This window comes from Podarcis filfolensis (assembly GCF_964270895.1).
Source record: "Podarcis filfolensis genome assembly, chromosome: 2".
Classification (NCBI taxonomy): domain Eukaryota; kingdom Metazoa; phylum Chordata; class Lepidosauria; order Squamata; family Lacertidae; genus Podarcis; species Podarcis filfolensis.
In genome coordinates this window covers 52,095,261-52,120,277 of record NC_139605.1, presented here as the reverse complement: position 1 = coordinate 52,120,277, position 25,017 = coordinate 52,095,261, and the positions used below count along the sequence as shown (strand labels likewise).

Sequence of the window (25,017 nt, the reverse complement as noted above, 5' to 3'; positions counted from 1 at the left end):
TGTTGATGTAATAATAATAATAATTATTATTATTATTATTATTATTATTATTATTATTATTATTATTTATACCCCACCCATCTGGCTGAGTTTCCCCAGCCATTCTGGGCGGCTTCCAGTCGAGTGTTAAAAACAATACAGCATTAAATATTAAAAACTTCCCTAAACAGGGCTGCCTTCAGATGTCTTTTAAAGATAAGATAGCTGCTTATTTCCTTTACATCTGAAGGGAGGGCTTTCCACAGGGCAGGCACCACTACCGAGAAGGCCCTCTGTCTGTTTCCCTGTAACCTCACTTCTCGCAGTGAGGGAGCCGCCAGAAGGCCTCAGTGCTGGATCTCAGTGTCCAGGCTGAATGATGGGGGTGGAGATGCTCCTTCAGGTATGTGATAAAGGGGAGACATACTGGGTTGAAGGTGCCCTCTTTTATTTCGGCAGCACATATACTAATATTGCTTAGCTTTTCTAATAAGGGCGTTTCCCATACAATTTGATACCATCTGCCACTTCTGGAGTTGGGTTGAGGGAATCCAGATTGGGAGGGTTTAGAATAAATAGGTTAGTTTTGGGAGGATGATCATTTTGATCATGGCTATTTTGTCTGAAAGGGTGAAGTTAGTGTTGTTCCGTTTCCTCAAGTCTCTGTTGATTTGTCGCCACAGGGGCTTGTAATTGTGGAAGTATAGTTTGTTGAGGTTTCTGGTAGTTTGAACCGCTAGGTACCTGAATTCGGTGCAGCAGTTTTATCTCTGTGGTGTTGGTGAATTCCTTTTGGGTATGCGGGAGGTGGGGGATGTTGAAGCACATAGCCTCAGATTTTGCAAAGTTTACTTGTACACCTGACGCCATTGCAAATGTGTTGAGTTCTTTAGTTAGGGTGGTTGCTGTGCTTATGGGGTCTGGTGTTGTGACCATCAGGTCATCTGTAAAGAGCCCTCGTTTGTAGGTTTTACCTTTTATTTCCACACCCTTGATATCTGGGGCTGCTTGGAGTCGGACTGCTAGGGGTTCCAGGGCCAAGATTAATAGAAAGGGAGACAGTGGGCATCCTTGTTTTGTGCATCTTTGGATTGCTATGGTACTGGAGTCCATATTGTTAATTCTGCATTTTGTCAAGGCTTGGGAGTAAATTTGTTTGAGGATTTGTAAGAAGCTGGGGCCAAATTTCATGTTAGGTAATACTCCTTTCCATCCTAAGCAATCAAAGGCTTTAAGGATGTCTAGGGACATGATCATCAGAGGGAGTTTGGTCGTTTTGCTGTGTTCTCTCAGATGCAGTAGTTTCCTAATGGGGTCTGTTATGTTGCGACCAGGGACAAAGCCTGCCTGGTCTGGGGTGATTAGTTTGCGTAGGAAGATTTTTAGGCAGTTAGTAAGGATTGATGTGAATATCTTGTAGTCTTGGTTTATCAATCCCCTCACATTTAGTGTAATTGCTTTTAAGCTAGCCATTCTGTATGTCTATTTTATAGGATGATTCCCTGCCAACCCGTCTGGGTTCTCCTGTGTTTCTCACCTTATATTGTCTATCAAACCTAGTGTGTCGTGCCGACATATAGTGTGGTGGGTGGGGGAAGGGGGGGTTAAAATTAGGGATGGGATGAATATTGGGGGTAGGTTATAGAGACTAGCCTATAGGTTAGTCTAGGTGTTTGTTTGGGGTAGCTTGGATCATTTGGCTCCCAGCCGGTTGGTCCTGTGTCCCAGCTGACATGGATGGCCTTGTCTGAGAACAGACCATCCTCCCTTTCGCTTGTGATAGGGGTGGATCAGTGAGACAGTGCCAAGCTCCTTTGGGGCGCTTGTGTTAGGTATAAAGTTTATAAACAATGTCAGTATTGTTAACAACATTATTGGTTTGCTGGGGTATTAGGTTAGGGGTGTGAGTATGGGCATGCTCAGGGGCCACCATTATGTTAGTTATTTGTCAGATTTTAGCCTGTTTGCTGGTTGTTTAATTGGGGTTGAGGTGTTGATTTAGTTAGTATGAGTTCACCTATTTCTGTTTTCCTTCTTTTACCTGTCTATTTGGCTTTTTTCATGTGTGAGGAAGGGGACGGAGAGGTTGGGGGCGGAGGTGGGCTCTATTTTTGTTTGTGTGCTTATTTTTTGTGTATAGTCATTGGAGCGAGGGGTGCGTGTGGTTGGGGGATGGGTTGTTGGGGTGGGTGGAGGTGGAAAGAATGGAGGAGTGTCATCTGGGTTGGCCTATGGAGGCATGGGGTGGGAGGGGTGGCAATGGTGAGTGTCATCTGGGTTGGTGTTGGTGTGGGAGGGGCCTCTGTGGATAGCAAGGGGGAGGAGAGGAAATAAAAAAGGGGGGTTCACCAGTCCATTGCTTTGAGGTAGTTTCTGGGTGTTTTGTTTGGCAGTAGTTGATGCTGCAGGGTTGTCAATCTGTGATGTGTGGCTTTAGCTGAGGTTAGTTCATAATCTTGTGTTGTGTGTTTGGCAGGGCTGTTCTGTGAGCGGTACTTGACTGTCTTGGTTTGCATTGTCATGTTGTTTCTTCTTTCTCTTGTTGACTGTCGTCCAATCATTTGCTGTATTTTCGTCTTGGTTGTTGTTCGGTGGGTCTGATGGTTGCCATTCTGGTGGAGGGTTAAGTCCGAGGTTCTCCAATAGTTACAGGGCTTCAGGTATGTCGGTGACTGCTGCTGCATTGTGCATGTCATTGTCAGGATGCTGTCACTGGCTCCCAGGAAAGTATAAAGACAAAAATTTATTACAGTCCTCCTTTATTTCAGACTTTACAGAGAGTGGCTATAGAACCCAGCCTCTTGGATAATGGCATTCTCCTGAATGAATATCCACCCCCTTGCTGTTCCACTTCCTCATTTGTCAACATCATCACCTCCTCTATGGGTGCCGCTAAGTGCCCCCTGTCTGAGCTCTTCGCTCTCCTACTTTTAAGGCTCACCGGGTTCTGGGGGATGGTGGATCTGGAATGCTTTCTAGTGGTAATGTGTCAGCCAGCTGCTCCGGCTCTGCCTGCTCCTCATCTCCCATTATTTCCCAACTTTGTCATCTTGTTTACCCTCCTCTGCACATATACCAGCTTGGCAATATCCTTTTAAAATTGTTGTGCCCAGAAGTGGACACAGTACTATAGGTATGGTCCAAGCAAGGCAGAATACAGTGGTACTATTACTTCTCTTGACGTAATATACCTCTGTTGATGCAGCCTATAATAGCATTAGCTTTTCTGTTGCTGCATTGCACTGTTGAATGTTAAGCTTGTGGTCCACTAAGACCCCTAGATCGTTTTCACATGTACTACTAGCAAGCCAGGTGTCCTCCCCCATCTTATATTTGTACAGCTAGTTCTTCCTGCCTAAGTGTAGAACCTTACATTGTCCCTACTGAAATTCATTTTGTTAGTATGGGACCAGTTCTCCAATCTGTTAAGGTCATCTTGAATCCTGATTCTGTCTTCTGCTTGTTCCACCAAAGCTTGGTTTAATTTCTAGCTGGCTTTGAAGCTTGGCAAGCGTCTGGAGTGGGCTGGCCAAACAAACCAATGATACACAAGGCTGTTGGGTTCAGACAAAAGTTCACACAAGCCTTTGATCATTAGCCAACAGCAAACCAAGGCTTCAAAATGTGGTTTGCTGCCAGAGAAATGGGCTACTGGGCTAGGGCCAGACATTCAAACAAACAGATTACATATCATGGTTACCTGTAAATCAAGACTCAAAGAACTGTGCTACAAAAGCTAGAATGTGATAAGCTACTAACACAGTTGAGAGGAACTGATTTAAAGTTTGGAAGTTGTCAAATAAGGGCCTTTAGCAAAATAAACTTTAAATTAATATTTAATTTCCAGACTCATGAAAGATTAAAGAAGAAAGGGAACTTTCGCCTTCTGGGCACTTCTACTTTCCAAATCTTCAAAAAAATAAAAAGCGAACATCAATAACTATAATTCAAATGAGTGAAAAGATCCTATGGCACTCGCAACTCCTATGGGCCCATCAACATATCCTTCATCCCTGTCTCACAGGAATCCTTAGCTCTTTGAATCACTATGAGCACAAAGGAAATTACAAAGGGTTTGATTTTTATCACAATAAATATATATCTAAAGGAAGACCTGAGATCTGGATTTGAGGTCACAGCACTATTTGGGGAATACTCCTATGAGGTGCAAACAAATACAGCCGAAGGAACCAGGCTAGTCTTCTCTCTGTTCCCAAGTGGCAATGGTTCATTGCTAACTCAAAGGAATTTATGACCTAGCACTTTTGTTGCTGCAAGAACAAGCTGGGCAGGAAAATGGTAAAATGTTAACTGGCTCAGAGAATAGAGCATCTGCACAAAAGAAAACAATGGATAGATGGATTGGGGATGGAGGTGCCAACTTGAATAAAATATTGGGGAAACCAGGTAAGCCCCACCCCCCATAATCGATCACAATACGTAGCACATACACACCATTTGAATGGCAATGCCTATCAACATTGCCCCTCAAATATTTTAGAGGGGAGGTGAAGGGACTTTGGTCCCTAGGAATTGGCTCCTATGATGCAGGGGGAGGGCTGAAGGTTGGCCACACCACCAAAGAAACTTCCCCTAGTTGAAATCCAAAGTTAGCACTGTTTATCCGTTTTCTGGTAAGATTTTGCAGCAGTTCCCCCCTGCAGAGCTGGGGGGGGGCTTAATAAGCAGGTCTGCAACTCGGCTACTGAGAACATCCATGTATCCTGGAATGGACTAAATGGACTACAGCCCCATCTTGCCTGATCATTGGGGCTAGAATCCAACAACATCTAGTAGGTCACATGTTAGCTGATCCTGTTATATGCTCTTGCAATCGAAACCTGATGTGCAGATTGAACTCCCCCCCCCCCACTGCCGCCCGCAAGAAGTCAGCAAGGGACATATAAGAAGCAAGTTTGAATTCAATATGGCAGTGGAAAGAAAATTAACAGCATCAGTTTTAAGGGGCAGGACTTCATATGAGCAGACCAAAATTATACAAGCAACTGGTAATACTCATTTACATTTGTATACCACCTATTTATTATATACTAAATGTACAATATTATTCACCAGTATAAAAAGCCAGTAGTAATAGGTGAAGTATTAGAAACTGGATCTTTGACCTTAACAGAGATAAGAAAAATGTACTACCCTTGCAATATGCTGTAAGGACTTTGTGCTCACCTGAGGAATATATTTTACTGAGAAGAATTGACTTCAATCTCACATTTATCTCAAAGGTTTTTCTGTGAGTTCTCTGGTACAAGAGCAACAGCAGGAATATCTGGGCTTCATCCCATGTTAAAATGAATATATTAACATAAAAAGAGTGCTGCTGGATCAGAACAAAGACTTATTTAGTCCAACATCTTGTTCCTCACAGTGGCTAACCAGGTGCCTTCGGGAAGACCACAAGCAGGACACCAGTTCAATTGCTCTTTACTCCTATTGCTCTCCAGCAACTGGTATTCAGAGACATGGTTCTTCTGATTGTGGAATATACAGCTATCTTGACTAGGAATTGAGAACCTTGTTCTCCATGAATTTGTCTAATCCTCTTTTAAAGCTGTCTAAGCTGGCGGCCATCACATCTGGTGGAAGTGAATTCCATAGTTTAACTAGGGGTTATCTGTACTTGCCTTTTGCCTTGCTCTTTCCAGTTACAGGTCCATGCTTCCAAGCTCCATGTCTGAGTTTTCCCCACGAAAACCCGCCCTTTAAAGCTCAATTGGAGCAAATGACAATTTAGTTTTTCTTCAGATTGCCATTTGCTCTGATTGAGCTTCAAAGATGTTGATGCCGTAAGCCCATGCATCCTATGATCGAGTTTTATATACATAGGTAAAGGTAAAGGTACCCCTGCCCGTACGGGCCAGTCGTGTCCGACTCTAGGGTTGTGCGCCCATCTCACTTAAGAGGCCGGGGGCCAGCGCTGTCCGGAGACACTTCCGGGTCACGTGGCCAGCGTGACGAAGCTGCTCTGGCGAGCCAGCACCAGCGCAGCACACGGAAACGCCGTTTACCTTCCCGCTATAAAGCGGTACCTATTTATCTACTTGCACTTAGGGGTGCAGTCGAACTGCTAGGTGAGCAGGAGCTGGGACCGAAAGACAGGAGCTCACCCCGCCGCGGGGATTCGAACCGCCGACCATGCGATCGGCAAGTCCTAGGCACTGAGGTTTTACCCACAGCGCCACCCGCATCCCTCTTTATATACATATGTGTGTGTAAATAAAAACCTTATATCCTAAATACACTAGTCATTAGCTAACAGTTGCAGGTCAGGCAGACTAAAGCTCAGAATGAGCTCAGGCTTGCAAGAGAGGTTAAAAATAATAAGGTTTATTTGGCTATGTTTGAAGCAAGAGGAAGAACAAGCAAGTAGTAAGTCCTCTGCATGGAGAAGGCAGAAAAATGCTATTGGGCGACAGACAGAAGGCAGAACTGCTTAACACTTTCTTTGCCTGTCTTCACCCAAAAGGAAAGGAGTGCCCAACCTGGTGATCACAGAATATATGATGGAAGAAGGGAGCAGCAGCCAAAGATAGGAAAAGAGGTGGTAAGGGAACACCTAGCTACTTTAAATGAATTCAAATCTCCAGGGTCTGATGAGCTGCACTCAAGGGTACTAAATAAGTTTGCAGATGCAATCTCAGAGCCTCTGTCTATAATCCTTGAGAATTCTTGAAGAACAGGTGAGGTCCCTGCAGACTGGAGCTTGGCAAATGTTGTCTCCATCTTCAAAAAGGGGGGAAAGAAGACCCAGATAACTACTAAGCAGTCAACTTGATGTCAATACCAATAAAGGTCATGGAACAGATAATTAAAGTTGATGTGTGAGCACTTAGAAAAGGATGCTGTGATTACTAAGGCCCAGAATGGGTTTCTCAAAAGCAAGCCATGCCAGATGAATCTTATTTCTTTTTTTGATTCAAGTTATAAGCTTGGTGGATCAGGGGAATGCTGTGGGAGTAGTGTATCTTGATTTCAATCAGTTTTTTTTCTTTTCTTTACAAAGTTCCCCATATTTATGTGGAGAAACTGGTAAAATGTGGGCTGGATGAGGTTAGTTAGGTGGATTTGTAGCTGGTTAATCAAACCCAAACCGTGCTCACTAATGGTTCCTCATCATCATGCAATAAATGTGCATTCTGTCGTTTACATCCTTTGTAATGTTTTGAAATCTTTAAGATCTTATGTTAGTTTTCTGTTAATTATGTTGCTTTCAACGTATACTTTATATTTGATTTTCTTTAGTAATGTTTTATTCTGGATCTTTTTATTTGATGTTTTAATGTGTTGTAAACCAATGAGATTTTTTTCTTAAAAATATAAAGCGGTATAAAAATGAAGCTATTAATAATAATTTTGAATTATTGATCAAAGTAAATCACTGACCTAAGTATTAACACCTCATATTCACAAATGATGTGAGAAGGCTCTAGTATCAAGAGTTGCCTCGAAATAGATAAGTCCACCATTCAGTTTCTCCTATTGCTGCAGCATTCCAACAGAAAAACCCACATCTCACTTTCTTCCTTTTGTGCAAAGATTACAGATTTAATAGGGATCCTCTCACAGCCTGGACATACCAACCTTTCCTTCATCTGTACAGGGTTTTTATTTTTTTCCAGTTTCAACAGAATGATTCTAGTAACCTAAGCGAGTGCTCATCTTGTATTTTAAGGAAAGAGGATTCATTAGTACTTGTAACTTCTGTCCTAACCCATATAGCTGCTGATGTGCAGAATGCAAAATCCGGTTTGATCCCCAAGGCATTTAATTGAATTCCCGATGGGGTTTTATGCTGCTCTCATTATCAGTGTCTTAGTGCCTCTCCCATTAGTGCATTAAGCAACATTAACATCTGTCACACATAGTTTGCTTTTCCTCTCATCTCCTCCCCATTGAAGTGGAATTATGAGTACTGGGGAAATGCCCTAATATAAACACACATTCATGTGCATGAGACTACATACATCTTCGCTGGCCCTCCTTGTTCTGATAAAAATGTAGCATCATTTGTTCCCTTGTGAAGTTTAACATGCTGAACATTAGAAGCTGAAAATTTTACTACGATGTAAAAATCTTATCAGCGCTGATGGACAGTTGCTGTGGAAACGGTAACTTTTATGTCTTCACTGAGCATTTAACCCCCCCCCCCAACAAATTTCTGCACATTATTTTTGCCTCAATCTGAAAGCATGTCTTGATTAATCAGTATAACTAACTGGTTAATGGCTTCGTTAGAGAGGAAAAACAACACTCCAATTAATCTCCAGAGGCCTTTTCTGCATCTAGGGAGGAACTTGGTTCCAGGGCAGAGGTTACCAGCAGGTCTAGACAAGCAGAGAGGATTCTGCTGGGGTGGGGGAGGCACAGAAAGGCTCTCTGGGGATGTATCGATATTCTGCAACAGTGGCTTTTAGGATCAGTTACTGGTTCAATCAACTGGTTGACAGAGCACAGTTAAATATCTCAAATCTGTCCATCTTTTTCCATTAACCAAGTAGCATGCCAAGCCAGTCCAAAAGTCAGTTAAACGGATGAAGTGTTGCTTTTAAATAACAGTATAAGGATACAAACATTTTGTACCCTAACACAATACAAAAGAAGCTGGGGCTTAGCAAGATTTGTATCCTGTATTGCAAATGCAAAGAGCAACTGAGCATAGCAGAGAGTTAATAACGTACCTCATAACTTGACAAGTGATCCCAACCCAAGTGGGATTAGGAGCTGTTGTGCTCAGGCCTTCTCAGAGGCTCAGGCCACTTGTAACTTTTCAGGACCCTAGCCTGTGGTGACCCAGTATGGCTGCTAGTTCACAGGGATGTAGCCAATGAGGTCACAGGAGCTTGAACAAGTTGATTTGCATTTGAAAAGTGTCACTTTGGTTCAAAAGTGGTCCCTGCTGTCAAAGCTGCTTTTCTGCTGGGAGAAAAATTGTGTGGTCTCCACCTGTTCTGGTTTTCTCCCCATCCTCTTCTTTACAAAGAGGTACCTCTGGTTGCGAACGGGATCCATTCCAGAGGTCTGACCTCATCCCAAGGAATTTGCAACTGGAGGACCGCTTCTGCGCATGTGCACACGGCGAAACCCAGAAAAATACTTCGGGTTTGCTGTGTTCACACCCCGAAGTTTACGTATCCAGAGGGATATGTAAGCGGAGGTACGACTGTAGTGGGAACTTTTAACATTGCAGTTTCATTAATACTTGAGGGGTCCTTGCTGTCACAGTTTCTAGCATGGGCTCATGCCACAATAACCATAAATAACTCAGAAGCAAGTCCCTCTGAATTCCAGAAGGATTGTTCCCTGATGTATGGAATTGTAGCCTGAATTGGTTAGTCTTGTCACACAGGACTGTTAACAAACGCTCCCTACACTTCCAGACCTATGTGAAAAGATTTATTTCCTTCCCAGTTTATTCATTTCCATGCCTTCTTTCCAGAATGTGGATAAAATGAAAATATACCAGGAGCTGGGAGATTGAGGATTATTAGCCCTAATCTGCCATTATGCATTCTGTGTGGCCTTGGGCCAGTCACTAAACCTGCTTATCCCAAATTTTGAAATTGAGGTAGGGGAGCAGGTTTGAAATCGTGAAAAAATATAGGACACAACCAGGTCATTCAGAATTACAACGTTTGGACTTTACATGAAGGTGAATCATGTCTATATTTGCCTGCTGAAAAGATGAGACATAATGTGATTATTAATTTAGTTATCAAATGCACGAATTATTGAGGGAGAATGTCACAGCTGATAGAAGAATAGAATAGAATATCATTTATTACGGCCATAGGCCCATACAGGTAAAAACAACACATAAATAACAGCTTGTGCCGTAAGGAGAAAAAAAGCAATCGCTAAAACACCACTATGACAATAAAATACTATAAAATGGAAAGGCATACTACGCCTTAATTAGCTTGTAGAGCTCCTTGGCGTCGCTTTTGACACAGCTGATATTAAGACAAAGCCTTTATTAGTTAATAACAACAATATATATATTGTTAACTTTGCCACTCTGAGTGCCGGGCCAGCAAATCCATGAGGTGCACTGAGGCAGCTGCCTCAGGCAGCGAAACCCCACTGGGGCAGCTCCCCATGGATGCTTCACTCATCGGCACTGTGACCAGAGAAGCAGCAGTGGCAGGGAGTCTTGGGGAGCTCTCACTGCTGCCACCACTTCTCTGGCACCACTGTGGATGCCGCCCCACCCCCGCCCCGCATTGCTGGAGAAGCAATGCCATCAAGGCCACCACCAGAGAAGGAGCTTCCAGCAACATTTCAGAACCCAAAAGTCAGTGCTGCCATCTCTTCTCATTTCTCTGGCAGAGGGGCACCCACAGTGCTGCTGTAGATGCTCTCTGGCACCACCACAGGCACCTCACCGCCTGCCTGCCCCCTGCTCCCAGAGATGTGAGAAGTGGCAGTGCCACCCCTCCATGGGAGAAGCAGCTTCCAGTTTGATCTTGCTGGAACCTGGAAGTAGACACTGCCTCTGCTTCTCCTTCCTTCTATGGTGGGGTGTTGGGAGATGGCAGCTGCAGGGCGAGGTATCACTTTCCCATTTCACCACAGGCAGTGCACTAGCCCAGGCCACCCCTGTCTGAGTCTTTCACAATTCAGTTCCATGCACATCAAAACTAGTTGAGAAACTTGTCAAACGCCAAAACATTAACAAGTGTCTGGATTTGAGGCTCCCGGGTGGCGCTGTGGGTTAAACCACAGACTTGCCGATCAGAAGGTCGGTGGTTCGAATCCCTGCGACGGGGTGAGCTCCCGTTGCTCGGTCCCTGCTCCTGCCAACCTAGCAGTTCGAAAGCACGTCAAAGTGCAAGTAGATAAATAGGTACCACTCCGGCGGGAAGGTAAACGGCGTTTCCGTGCGCTGCTCTGGTTTTGCCAGAAGCGGCTTAGTCGTGCTGGCCACATGACCCGGAAGCTGTACGCCGGCTCCCTCGGCCAATAAAGCGAGATGACCCCAGAGTCGGTCACGACTGGACCTAATGGTCAGGGGTCCCTTTACCTTTTTACCTTGAGTTTGAAGCAGCAGGGGGCAAATGACTATCCAGCCCAGCCCACCCCCAGCCCTGGGGGCGCTAAGGAAAGCCAACCTTGGACGTCCGTAGGATGTCAACTATTGTGTCCAGAGCACACCGCTCTTTTTTTCGCTTTCCAAAATAACGGAAGAGAAAGACACACAGTCGACACAGCTTTGAAATGTGCAAGTGTCACCATCTTGCTTGCTTGCCTTCCGGCATCTTCCTGGCCGTGCCCACTTCCGACCAGCAGGTGCTGCTCTGCTACCATCGGCGCAGCGCGCTGTAGACAATTCGTGTTGTTTGCGCGAACCCAAAGCTACAGAATAATAAGAGGGTTGTTGTAAATAGCCCGCCCCCTGCTTCTTCTTCGCTGAGCAGTCTCATGGCCCATGAAATCGCTTCGCGGTTGCCTTCTCTCTCCCCCCCCCCCGCCCCCGGCCGCTTTCCAGTTGTCCCCTTTAAAACAAATAAAAAGATAAGCCCTCGGAGCGTGGCGATGCAGTTGCAGACTTTGCTCTCGAGGGTGCCGCTGCTCCCTCTCCCTCCCGCCAGGCTCTTTGTTCTCAGTGCAAACTCCGCCACGGAGAAGAAGCGTCACCGCGAAACAAAGCCGCCGGAGACAGTAGCGCGATTCACCACGACAGCGTGAAGAGCAAAGGGGAGCTTTCTCCCAGGCCAAGCCCTTTTCAGACATGTGCTTAAAGGAAGAAAAAAAAAGGGGTGGGAACAGCATCGGCCCCATTTCGCGCGCCTTCTTTTGAACGCAGCCCCCGCCCCCGCCCCCGCCGAACCGTCCATTTGGGTCAACGGGGAACTCCTGGCTCTTTGCTTCAGGGAGTCGCTTCCACGAAGCTGGCGAGCCCCGGCCGAGCCGCCGTTTCCTCGGCTGCCCCTTTTTGCAGTGAGCGAAGGTTGCTCTCCTCCGCTCCTTGCCTCGGCTCGCGCTGCCCGGGCTCCGTCCTCCCGCCCACCTGCCGCCGCCACCACCACCAGAGGAGCCCCCTCCGCCCGCCCCCGCCAGGTGTCCCGGAGCACGTGCTCTCCTCCCCCCCCCCTGCTCCGCACCACTCCCGCATGCCCCTCCCTTCCTCCTCCCCGGCGGGTGCCTCTGCCGGGACCGGGTTGGGCCGGGGAGTCACATGAGCGGCCGCCCAAGTCTGCCCTACGCGGCTCGAGGAAAAGCCTCGGCTGGGCCGCGGAGGTGGCGAGGCGCTGCGCTGCTGCTGGCCCCCATCCCCGCCCCTCCTTCCGTTCCGCTCGTTTGATGGAGCAGCAACAGAGCGACCACCTGTGAGGAGCATGCGCTTAACGCAGGTAATACAACCCCCCCACCCTCCCGCCACCGGCATCTCTCGCCTTGCGCTCCGCTCCCACGCTTTTGTTCTCTCTTCCTCCGCCCCCACCTTGGCCGCTCACCTGAGGAAACCTCCTTTCCTTGGGCTTTGCGACTTCGGTGGGTTGGAGGACTCTTTGCCTCGAGAACTACTTTTCTCCCTGGCAGTGCCAGGCAGGCCAGGGCATATTTGTACCTGCGGCTTCCCAGTAGATGGTCCCCTCCCGCTTTCTCCACCGGGCCGCCTCCTCTCAGCCTAAACCTAACATCGTGTGGATATTGTGAGAAATAAAATTGGGGAAATCTTGTCCACCACCGCGTTTTTTCTCCTGTATGGTCTGCGGGCACATGAGGAGGACACAACTTTGCTGGGTCTGGTCGTTACCCGGGTGGAAGACTGTGTGGGAACCACGTGTGTACTGCCTTGGGTTTCGTGTGGAATAAATGTAAGGCCCTAGGAACAAATAAACAACATAGTAAATGGTATTATGTTTATAAGCAGCTCAAAGTAAGGATGTAAAATGGCCACCTGTTCATTGCATGGTGCCTAAACTGTTTGCCCCCATTTACATGCACGCACACTGGAGATTTGACTTAGAAACCCCAAGGAAGGAGCAGAATCTTGAACACAGTCTCAACTCCATACTAAACTCATACTAAAATTTTAAAATAACTCCTCCTCATATACTTTAATCATCTAGTCCTGGAAACTTTACTATTTAAGGCTGCAGTCCTAGCAATGACTAATCAGAAGTGCTTGCTCCCAGGTAGGTGGAGTCAGGCTTGCAGCCTTAATCTCTTCCCCCCTCCCCACTTTTCTTTCTGCCTTCCTTCAGGTAGCTTCAAGGCACAGAATGAACTCAGTAGATAAGGCCACTGAGGTGTAATGATGACGTTTGTATCCCACCTTTCCTTCAAGGAGCATATGGCAGCATACATGGCTTTCCCTCTTCCCATTTAACCCCCTTGTGACTGGCCCAAGGTGACCCACTGGGGTTGCAGTCCTCAATGCTGCCTCCCTGGAAAGGGGGTGTACCATACCAGGTAGCTCACCTGTGGGTAGAGACAGGTCAAAGAGCAATGCTGGCCTGACCATCCGATGTGGGGAACAATTCGGATAAGGCGTCACATTATTCTGCTGCTGCCTCCTGGTGGGTGGGCACTCTAGGTGGCTGGCATACTGGGGTGGGCAGGCAGATAGATGTCTCAACAGCTGCCAGTAACTTACCCAGCCAAGACATGCGGATGAATGAACAGTCAGATCCCAAACATGTTGCCCTCCTCTGGATATGTGACACATATGTGTGTATGCTGTGCTGCTACTGTCATCCGTGCTACCTCCCTAGCACAGCTTTCCTGGCTCTGTCTTCAAAGGAGGATAGGCAAGGAAAGCTATTGCCTGTCCCACCACTCTTTCAATGTGTTAACTAATCCAGATGGTTCCCCTCATCTCCTTGTTGAGCCAGCACTGTTCCCTGACCTTCCTTCACGCACAGGTGAGCTGCTTGGCATCCTACCATTCCTGTACTGGAATTATTCACCTACTGTATAGCTGTGAAGTTGAGTGTTGTCAGTTTAGACCTTGAAGGGGTTTCCATTTCTTTAAATGGGAGCTGCCTAGAAACAAAAAAATTAATCAAGTGAAGCTTTTTCCAACAGTGTGATCTGAGATAATGGAAAGCAGCACTTGGGAAAACTCTCCACTACACACCTCTGAAAAGAGATGAGGAGAGTTTTCCAGCTTTAAACCTGGCAACTTATTGAAGCCTCCTACACATTTGCTTACTTAGACAAACAATGTAACCTTCTGCCTCGTTTGTTGTCAGAGAGTGGGTGGATTTGGGGTTGTCTAGCCCAGGATGCGGGTGGCGCTGTGGGTTAAACCACAGAGCCTAGGGCTTGCCGATCAGAAGATTGGTGGTTCAAATCCCCACGACGGAGTGAGCTCCTGTTGCTCGGTCCCTGCTCCTGCCAACCTAGCAGTTCGAAAGCACATCAAAGTGCAAGTAGATAAATAGGTACTGCTCTGGTGGGAAGGTAAACGGCGTTTCCGTGCGCTGCTCTGGTTCGCCAGAAGTGGCTTAGTCATACTGGCCACATGACCTGGAAGCTATACGCCGGCTCCCTCGGCCAATAAAGTGAGATGAGCGCCGCAACCCCACAGCAGCACCACCCGCATCCCTTCAGAATAGTTATAGCCAAAATGTTGTAACGTTGTAAAACGTTGGAGCTCCAGGTCAAACTGATTGCTGCAGTCATGTTATGCCATGAAGTTACTATGTGAATTGTTTTGCTTGCTTTCTATAAGCCACATGGCCTACTACAGAACCTGGAGAGGAACTGGTGTGGAAAACTGTCCATTGTTCTCCTATTGATGGTTACTAGTCCTGATACAAACTACCGCCAGGATCAGTGTAGGGTGATAAGGTGAAAAAGAGGGCAGGGTTACTGCAGTTTATTTGGTAAGTTGAAGGTACGCCTAGTAAGCCACACCAGGGTTACAGTTAGTGCAGTTTATTTGCTTAGCAGAAGCTATGTCTAGTAAGCCACACATACTAAAATTCACTCTTTTATACAACCATAAAAGGCATAGCTGTCAGTTTTTCCCTTTTTTTAAAGGGAAATTCCCTTATTCCAAATAGGATTCCTCGCAAGAAAAGGGAAAAGTTGACAGCTATGATTAAAGGTGCAAGAGCCCTATCCTTTTCTACTCCTGGCCACTCTTGATTGGAAGCAGCTTGTTTCTGGATACCAGCTGGTGGAGAATAACAGTGAGAGAGTATTGCTGTACTCATGTCCTCCCTGAGGGCTTCCCATAAACATCTGGCTGGCCGCTCTGAGAAACAGGATGCTGGACTAAGCGGGACTTTGATCTAACATAGCAGGGCTAATGTTCTCATGCTTTTTATAATCAACAAAAATGCCTGTTCACTTTTTTTTTTAAGGTGATCCCTTAGTGGAATCCTAGGAAATGGATCCAGGCTCCTTGAAATGTTTGTCTTGACCTACTTGATGGAGGTACCTTGCAGAAGACGGTGAATGTGAGGCGGAACTGGGCTGGGCTGGCCACTTATTTTTCTGAATTTGTTACTTCTGCCTACCATGGAACAAGGCGAGAGTCAGCAGGGACCCCCACCCGAGGGCCAGGAGGACAGCAAAAGCAACACAAGACCTTTGCCTGCTGGAGCTGTCCCTGTTAAGGGGGAAATAAAGAAACATGCAGTCACAGATGACTACAAAATCTCTAAGCGGGTGCTGGGCCTTGGCATTAATGGCAAAGTAATGGAGTGCTTTCACAAGGCGACAGGGAGGAAATGTGCTTTAAAGGTAAGTAGCTGTTGTTTCCAGACAAGAGTGCCTGGCGTGCTCTGGTCCATGGGGTCATGAAAAGTCGGACATGACTAAATGACTAAACAACGACAACAAGCTGTTGTTTCTCCTTATTTGGAGGCTAAAGACAAGTGTTGTGCTCTCTGCTGCGGCGGTCTAGATGCTCCTGAAGAATTTGAATTAGAAATTCTCTAAATCGCATGGAAACCTTATGTTATTGAGGGCCTAGTTGTTCCAAACCTTTAAGGCTTTTGAAGTAGTCCCTGAATTAGTCTTTTAAATTACTAATTGTAAAATTCTTTTGCTCCTTTGCGTGGGCTGAAATATGCTTCCTTCTCTTCTCTCTCTATTCCCCCCTCCCCCCGGCCAGTGAGTCAGATAGTGATTTGAATGCTGATGATGCTACACTGTGGTGAACCAGGAAAATATTGCCTGAGTTACTGAGTTTAGCAGTGCAAGAGATCTGAGATGGAAACTCAAAAAATGCATTTCCAACAACACTTTAATGTGGATTTGACAACAAGACCAATAGTACTGAGACTCAATGACCCCTGTCTATTAGCACCCTGTTTCATTTAACGGCATGTTACATTTTTATTCTGTTAGAACTTAGTCATTTTCATTGGTGCAGTGTAACAAATGCTGCTTCAAGATATATAACTATATATATTTCATACATAGTTAATATTGTGGTAATTTCCACTGCAGGGATGAGTGTTAATCCACTGCTATACTTTAAAGCACTTTTGGGGGAGCACTGTTGGAATGTTTAACAGAGTTTTGTTGTTGTTTTTTTAATTTGCCAAAAATGTTTTCAACAGATGATTAGAATAATTAAGTTGCATTAATTATTGAAAGAGTAAACATCCAATTATATGGTGCACTTATTATACTTATGGAACTGACACTGGTGACAAAACAAGGTCGTGACTAACAGGCTAGGCCAGAACCTTCCGGGCAGTTAAGGATGCTGAGAATGAAATCAGAGGGTAGCATATACTCTAGCCTGATATAACCTTGAATAAATTATATGGCTAAGTTGCCATATATATGTAAGCAAGCAAACAAGAAGTGTAACTGCCGTGGAATATACTGGTTTGCCTAGATGGCTCCTAGTAATGATAGCTGTATGTTTTCTCCCTTATCCAAGGCAATATGCCTCTAAATACCAGATCATGAGTGGAAGAGTGCTCATGACTGGCAGAGTACTGTTGTGCTCGTGTCTTGCTTGTAGACTTCCACTTGCCATCTTGTTGGCTGCTGTGAGAACTGAATGCTGGACTAGGTAGGACATCGGCCTGATCAAATAAGACTCTTCTAGGCCTGGAGGGGAGGCATGAAATTGCACACTCCTCTGCAGGTGTCCCCAATATTTCATGAGCAATGTTTTGGAGGATATGAGGTGGTGGGAAAGAAGCCTGTCGGCTGTTAGGAAGATGGTGCCAGTGGCAGTACCATCTGGAGTTGCCTTGCCTAGTGCTTCTCTTTACAGCACTGGGCTAAGGGATTGTCAGGTGGTAGGATCTATGCTACTCTCATTGTTGCTGGCTGCCATCTCTTCTGTCATTTCTCCCCATCCATCCTCTAGTAAGCTTGGGTCAGGTGGCCACCAAAGGGCCATTGGAGGGCATCTTGCCCAGGACACCATCATACTTGGCACTGCCTTGTCTATGCTAAATCAAGAGTAAGTAGCGGATATATTCACAGTGCAATCCTTACCCAGAATTACCTTTGAGATCAATGCAGCTTACTCCCTAGTAGGTTTGAATATGGTTGCAGCCTGAAACTGCTGGGTTTTTTGCACACCTATCTGGAAGGAAGCACCACTGAAAAAATGAAACATTTTTCTCAGTAGACATGTATAGGTTTGTAGGGTAAGTCTCTTAAGATCTGTCTCAAGTGTAGTAGTGTGCTTTTTTTATATATGCGCTTAGCCCATTGTATGTGCATGTTGATGCACTTGAATGTCACATCAATATTGTGTTACCTGATTATGCTGTAGGCTGGACTTGATGTGCAAAGAAAGATGTTAACCAAGTCTCCATGCGTGCTGAGGCACCTTTTCATATGTGTTTTCTTGATGTTTTTAAAGCTCCTCATTCTTCAGACAAATACTACTGCAGATTGGTATAGACATCTGTAGTACATAATCTGCCCTTTTGTACCCAAAGAAGCAAATTTAAGGCTTCGATCTTATACTTGGGAATAAGACCTTTTGAACACAGTGGGTCTTGCTTTTGAGGAAACATGTATAAGGTGAGTGTTCACTAACATTGCCATTTAGACACCTTCACCAGGAAGCATGTCAAGCTGAACTCAGTTGGGCTTTCTTCTGAAAGCACATGCATAAGAACACACAAGCATGGGTGACACAAGTATTATTTTCACCTGAATGAATATGCCAGTGTGAGGGCATCAAGATGTTCTTGCGCCATGTTGGTTACCCCTGCCCTATATTTATTTTTGGGCTCTTTGCAAGCTCATTCAGTCACAATTTCATAATTAGAAATGCTGCTCTGTTTGCAAGGCTCTGCATGCAACTGTAACATCTAGGCTGTGATCCCATGTAGCATATAAACTTATTTGGAATAAATACTGTTGCTCAGGGGATCTTGAGAGTAAGATTGCAGTGTTGAGAGACTGTTGAGCTGGATCTCTACAGAGAGGTGGAAGCCTGGTTCTCAGACAGCAGATGAGGTAACTCTGTACCTGAACTGTACCACTTCATACTGTCAACTGGAGGGGAGAGTTTTACACAATGGGATGCTACACACAAAGCAATTCCCTGCACTCAGTGTGTTAAGTATTAAGCAAAGCACATTCCTTCTGCCACGCACCCTTCAGTGATTTGTAGTGCAATCCTCTCTCCCTCTCCCTCTCCTTCCTTCCCATATTTCGTATTATATAAAATGTGATAGTATCATTATTTTTCACAGAGAAATGCTGATCAATTACTTTCTTTATGTTTATTACAGCAAGAAGCTGACTGCCCATACTCTTATTTGGCCTCAGTTGATTTGCCGTTAACCATAAACGTTCACATATTCATTCATTCTCCTAACTGGTTGTTATAGATCCCTCTCTGTATTAAACAAACTAGAATTTTGGGGACATTTTTTCACAAGTGACATTAAGAGCATCTTTAGCATGGAATAAGTCAATTGGGTGTGTTTAATAGTGGTTATGTTAAAATAAGATTTGTTTCAAAATGTGTATTCTAGTCAGTGTCATTCAGTTTGCATATTCAAAACTTAAGATGCTCATGATTTCTGAAAACTGTGTCTTGGCATAGCAAAGGTCTTGTTTCTGATCAATTTCTGTCTCACCTGGGAGCCTTGTCTATACATATTGATGTTGATTCTAATTGTGTATCAACAATAATATTGGAAGAGAAATGTGCTTTCATGGCACTAACTCCAACTCAATGTTGATATCTACAGTTAGCAGCAGGGTTGGGAGAGCAAACGACAATCCTGTTAATCTATATCCTAATTGCAGTTGTTTCCTCTGGCATACAGAATGCTGAAATTCAGGGTTCACTCCAGGTTTTGTAAGGCCCTTCAGATGCTGTTGACCATGGTATTCTCCTGGATCAGTTCTGTGAGTTGGGGGTTGGAGGCACCATTTTTCAGTGGTTCTTCTCTCACCTGTAGGGCTGGTTGCAGAGAGTAGTGTGAGTGACTGTGTGTCAGCACCCTGACTGTTAAGTTGTGAGATGTCACAGGGCACTATTTTGTTCCCAGTGCTATTGAACATCTATGAAGCCATTGGGAGATTTGGAGCATGATGTCTTCAGCATGCTGCTGACACTTACCACTATTTCTCTGTAACAATTGAATTGGGAATAAGTCCTGAACTGGTGCCTGGATGTGGTGGCAGGCTGGATAAGGGCCAATAAACTGAGGCAGAATCCTGGCAAGATGCAGACCTTACTGGGTGGTTCCTGGGTCTGGGAAATTTGGCACTCACCTTGTCTGGACAGTATTGCACTCCCTTTGAAGACACAGGTTCATAGTGTGGGGGTACTCATCGATTTCATCTCTGTCGCTAAAGGCTCCATTGGTTCCAGCTGGAACCCCAGCTGTAGCCGTTCTTCGACAGTGATAACCTGGCCACAGTGGCCATGCATTTGTCTACTCAAGGCTTGACTCCAATGCAGTTTCTGTGTGACTGCCCTTGAAGTTGGTCTGGAAGCTGCAGTTAGTGCAAAACGTTGTTTTAAGGATGCTATCATCAACGCTGTACACCTTTATCAAACCAGCTGCACTGGCTGCCTATAGGTTACTAGGCCAGGTTCAAGGTGCTGTTACTTATTTTCAACTCCCTGAACAACTTGGGTCCAGGCTACTTAAGAAGCCACCTCTCCCCTTACATCCCTCCCTAGCCACTATGTTCCATGGTAGAGAGGACTTTCTGGTGGCACCAAGAGTTCCTACTGTTCATTTTGCAGTCCACCACTGGTAGAGCTTTGAGTATTGTAGCCCCTTAAATGTGGTATTCATTAACATCCAAGATGAGGCACATTCCAACCATCTACTCTTTCAGATGCATGCTCCAGGCCTTTTTATTTACCTAAAGCTTTTCTGGATGAAATATTAGATTATTGCCCAGTGACCATCTTCTGGTGTTGTACTATAACTTTTTGTGTATATTTTACACTTATCTTTGGTTTTCTGTGCACTAGTCTGATAATGTGAGTGTTTGATAGATATTTTAAACTAAATAAGACACACCCCACACCCCACTTCCTTGGTGAATCTGCCTCCTCACTGCCCTTAGCACCAGCTGCTGGTCCTCTTTCTCACCATAACTTCTGTCTGCTTGCTTGCCTGCCAGGCAGAGACCAGCAAGCAGGCAGTGTGGTATCTACTGTTCTACTTTCTCACCACCACTATTGTCTGGGGCAGAGTGAAAGGTGGATGGACAAACAGGGGCAGCAGGCTGTTGTCGGTGGTCTCCCTGATGGGATGTGACACCTTAGCAGATGTGGGACCTTGCTGACCTTGGGTTCTGGCCAGGGTCACAAAATGACTTGTCTAGACCTACTAAATTTCAATCTTTAATGACTAAAAAGAGAAGCCAAGAAGAATGGCATTGCTGGGAGAGCAAGTAGCTTTTCTCAATGTCTTATTCACACTCTCTTGAAAGGATTATATATGCAATTATTTTCTTTTTAAAAAAATCACAACTTTAAAATAGTCCCAACGCTATCATTTGAGCTCATCTTAACAATCCCAGATAATTATAAGTAGGAAGGAATACTCAATACACAGTAAAATACAAATGCTTTCATTTTGTGTTTTCATCTTTGTATTCAGAAAGTAGGAGTGGGGAAAATCCATTATTTGCAGAGATACATGGGCACACACAACCGATGCTCTGAGATCCAAGGTGGTTTCTGTTGCTGGGAATGCTGTTTCACAGTAGGCTTCCGACATCACCAAACTCTCCCCATCAAGGCTTTTCTGGACTTGGCAGATGGCTTCTCTTTGCCAAAAAGCTTTCTTTCACTGTGGGAACCAAATCAGAACAGTCTGTATCTGGACAGACTACTCAATAGAAAGATTTTTTTTTACTTAAGTACTTGATGCAAAAGGTTTTTAATGGACTGAAACACACAACCACAGAGCCACATGTCACTCAACCACTGGACATTGTGATTGAGAGGTCCATGTTGTTTCGTATAGTTCCTGTTAGAGGAACCGCTTCAAAATGCTCACTAATAATTTGAGTCTGGGAATATAAAATGTGGCTTCCCCAAAGACATTGCAGGAGCTTTAACCGTGGCTTTGGTTATTTTCCTAAAGTGTTAAGTGGTTTGATTTGCCCCGCTTGGCATAGCAATTATCTATGCACTTCTTAGAAGTGCTGTCAACTTTGTTTCCCTTCGAATGAAATGCCACACACACTGCTGGCTTAGTCTAGAAAACCCAAACTGGTTTTCTTGCTCGAAAGCCAAACTACTTAAGGGCAGCATTTCCAAGTGGAAGGAATGCATGGAATTAAAAGGACAGAAGGATAAGCATGGCTAGTTCATGCCATCCAGGCCAACATGATGGCCAAGGGCTCATACTGCTTCTTATGTGGCCTCTTCCTGTTCATTGCTTTAACATGACTCAGTGACAGCTCAGAGCAGGCTGCTTTTGTGTGGTTAGCACTTTCATGTGCATATAAAATCTCCTTCTTTTCCCACTCTCTCCTTATTTGGAAAATACAATGTCTATCAGATATGGAATACACTGAATTATAATTCACAGTATTTAATGATTAAGGCAGAGGTGCATTAGAGTAAGGTGTGTTTCATTGCATGGTGTGCAGGGGGTCCCCCTTATTGGTTCTGATAAAATAATATAAATAATCAAAGGGACATATTAACCAGATTTAGCAAGCTGGGGCAGTGGGTCTTTCTATTGCTCCAAATGACATTATTTGTTGGGACCAAGCAAACAGTTGCATTTTTAGCCCTGTCAGTGGTTCCCTAAAGCAACATTAAAGGATTTGATTTGCAGGAAAGAAAACAAATCATTAAACTGAATCATACACATAATAGGCAATCTTCTTTTTAATTATCAATGAAATCCAGACTATTACTCCAGGACACATGAAAGTAGCATATTGCAGAGGTTAGAGACTCAGCAATATGTATTGCAGAAAGCTATATTGCGGATCTTGAAATAGCTCCTTTGAAGAATATATTCATATGTTTTTATTTAGCTTTGCTCAATATGTAATTGATGGTTAAACACCTAAGAAATAAAATATGGATAAGCATTTCTTTAAAAAAGGTCATATTTTGGCACTAATAATGATTAGTACAGGTGAAGTCAGCCCCTCGATAATGAGTTCAACAGTAGTTTCATGGAATATTTGAAGTCTCCTTTGATTATGAGAGATCAAAACTCTTCCTTTCAGGGAGCTAATATATCATGAGCTAATGACTTGTTGCAGAACAAGAAATTTTGTTATAGCTGGTCTGATACTGATCCGCATGGCCTCTCCTGCCAAAGGAATAACAGTCAAATCTAGAGTGAAACATTTCAAATGCTTAACAGTACAAAACTTCCCACAGCTTTCATATGGGTATGAACATGGTGAAATCCAGTTTAAATGGCGGAGGAAGTGTAGTGTGACTAACCCTGATTGACTGAACTCTTCTATGCCCTGTCCAAGATCCCAGGCAATCTACTAAAGGCTACAAATGCACATTAGAGTTTGGCTGCAAGGAAATAATATATGTGTAAGAAATGCTTGTTTCCTATAATGTATGATTTGCAAAACACTCCTCATTTCTCATTATGCTAAACATGTATCTTACAGCTAGGTGATAATTCCCATAGAGATATTAATGTAGTAAATCCCAGTCTTTACAAGGCTTCCAGGGGAGTTGCCTAGGTGTATTTTAAAAATGTATCTTACAAAGGCTGACAACATACATTTCTGTTAAAGCTTATTTCTTATGTCAGTTCATCAGTGGCGTAGCGTGGGGGGTGCAGCGGGGGCCAGCCGCACCGGGCGCAACATCTGGGGGTTAGGGTTAGGGGGCGCAAATCCACGGGTTACGGGGCGCAAATCCACGGGTTAGGGGGCACAAATTACTTGCCTTGCCCCGGGTGCTGACAACCCACGCTACGCCACTGCAGTTCATTATGATTTTGGTGCAGCACCTAAACCTGTGGCTTTGATATGTTATTAATTATGCTACATTCTGGTGATGCTGTGGGTGCTTGCAGATGGTGGTGTGAGGGTTAAATTACCTTAGAATCATAGAATTGTAGAGTTGGAAGGAACCCTGAGGATCATCTAGAGCAGCGGTTCTCAATCTGTGGGTTCCCAGATGTTGTTGGACTACAACTCCCATCATCCCTGAGCTCTGGCCTTGCTAGATAGGGGTGATGGGAGTTGTAGTTCAACAACATCTGGGGACCCACAGGTTGAGAAAGGCTGATCTAGAGCAGCCCACTGCAATACAGGAATATGCAGCTGTCCCATATGGAGATCGAACCTGCAACCTTGGTGGTATCAGAACCGCACTCTAACCAATGGAGCTATCCGATCCTATTAGTAACCAGATAGTTTGGAGTCGAAGGATTGTGCCTGGTGCTAGTCCTACTCAGAGTAAACACACTGGAAATAATGGACCTAAGTTGGTCATGGTCATTAATTTCAGTGGGTTTACTGTGAGTAGGACTAGCATTGGATATAACCCCAAGTTAACTGATTAACTGTTTTGCATTGTTAAATGTTTAAAGTTATGACGTTGGCTGCCTTGTAAAAAGAAAAGAAAAGAAGAATTGCTTAAGAGAGTTCAAGCAAGTTGATTCTAACTCATCAAAGTGGAAACGCAGGAATTGGGGGAGGTGGAGAGTCTGTATAAACCATAACGTGTCTTTGTAAAACAGGCCATGCGGCTGTTCCCTTTATTATGTTATTTTCCAATCTGCCAACAAACTGAAACAAGTTTACCCAGATTTACAGCTTAGCTGGAGCCTTAGGAAGATCAAGGTACCTTTCTACAGCTTCAGCACATTTGAAGATCTGTCATAGGATGTTGAACTATCGCACCACACTATGTGTGTGTTGGGTGTGTATCATTCATTCATGTGTTAGACCTAAGGTAATTCATTCAGGGAAGAATTGCAGGAGCTGGTGTGTTTTAATTCTCCCCACCACCTTATGTTTGTGGTTTTTCTTGGTATGGTATGTGGGGAAAGTTAAAGACCAGGCCTATGGAGGTTGGTCCATTTGGTCAGTGCCCCACTAACTTTTGTCTTCTGGAAGTCCAGCCTCACTTACCTGCCTTCTTACTTACAAGAAACCCAAGGGAGGTAGTAATTGTTAGCTTCCTCCTTCTTAGTCTCAGTGTTGCCTTTCTAGAATGCAGCAGGGGAGAGGATGGGGAGAAAACTAGGATTGGTCGGCTCTGCCTATCATTGACCATAGCTCCACTAGCTGTAGCAACAGCTTGCCTATAAGTCCCAGTGGCAACCAGTCACCAGTGAACACCCTCCACCCTTTTGCCACTTCCCTTATCAAACTAGCAGGCCACATGACTTTTAGAAGGTGACTTTAGGCAGCACCACACATTATAGACAAGTAACAGCAAAGGAAACCTGAATGAATCATACTTCCTCTGTAACTTGCACAAGCTGGAATCCTGAAATTATCATCACTGATAACTGGGTGTTGGCAACCAACTTTTGGGCAAGTTACAAGTGGAACTTGCAACAAAGTGTTGCAATGTGGAATGTCCTTGTTCAGAGTTTTCCATTCCATTCCCAGCATTTCATGTCCACAGAACATGATCATTTTGCTTCTCCCTCA

At 44.7% G+C, this 25,017-nt stretch overlaps 1 protein-coding gene across 1 annotated transcript in view; it reads left to right on the top strand.

Moving 5' to 3' along the window:
• The first annotated feature begins 12,138 nt into the window (after positions 1–12,138).
• MAPKAPK3 (MAPK activated protein kinase 3) overlaps positions 12,139–25,017 on the top strand; it is a 68,030-nt gene continuing 55,151 nt past the window's right edge. Inside the window, exons 1-2 of the mRNA XM_083603506.1 lie at positions 12,139–12,347; positions 15,312–15,693. Coding sequence (XP_083459632.1) covers positions 15,469–15,693 — 225 coding nt within the window. The 5' untranslated portion in view covers positions 12,139–12,347; positions 15,312–15,468. The remainder of the gene's footprint in view (positions 12,348–15,311; positions 15,694–25,017) is intronic.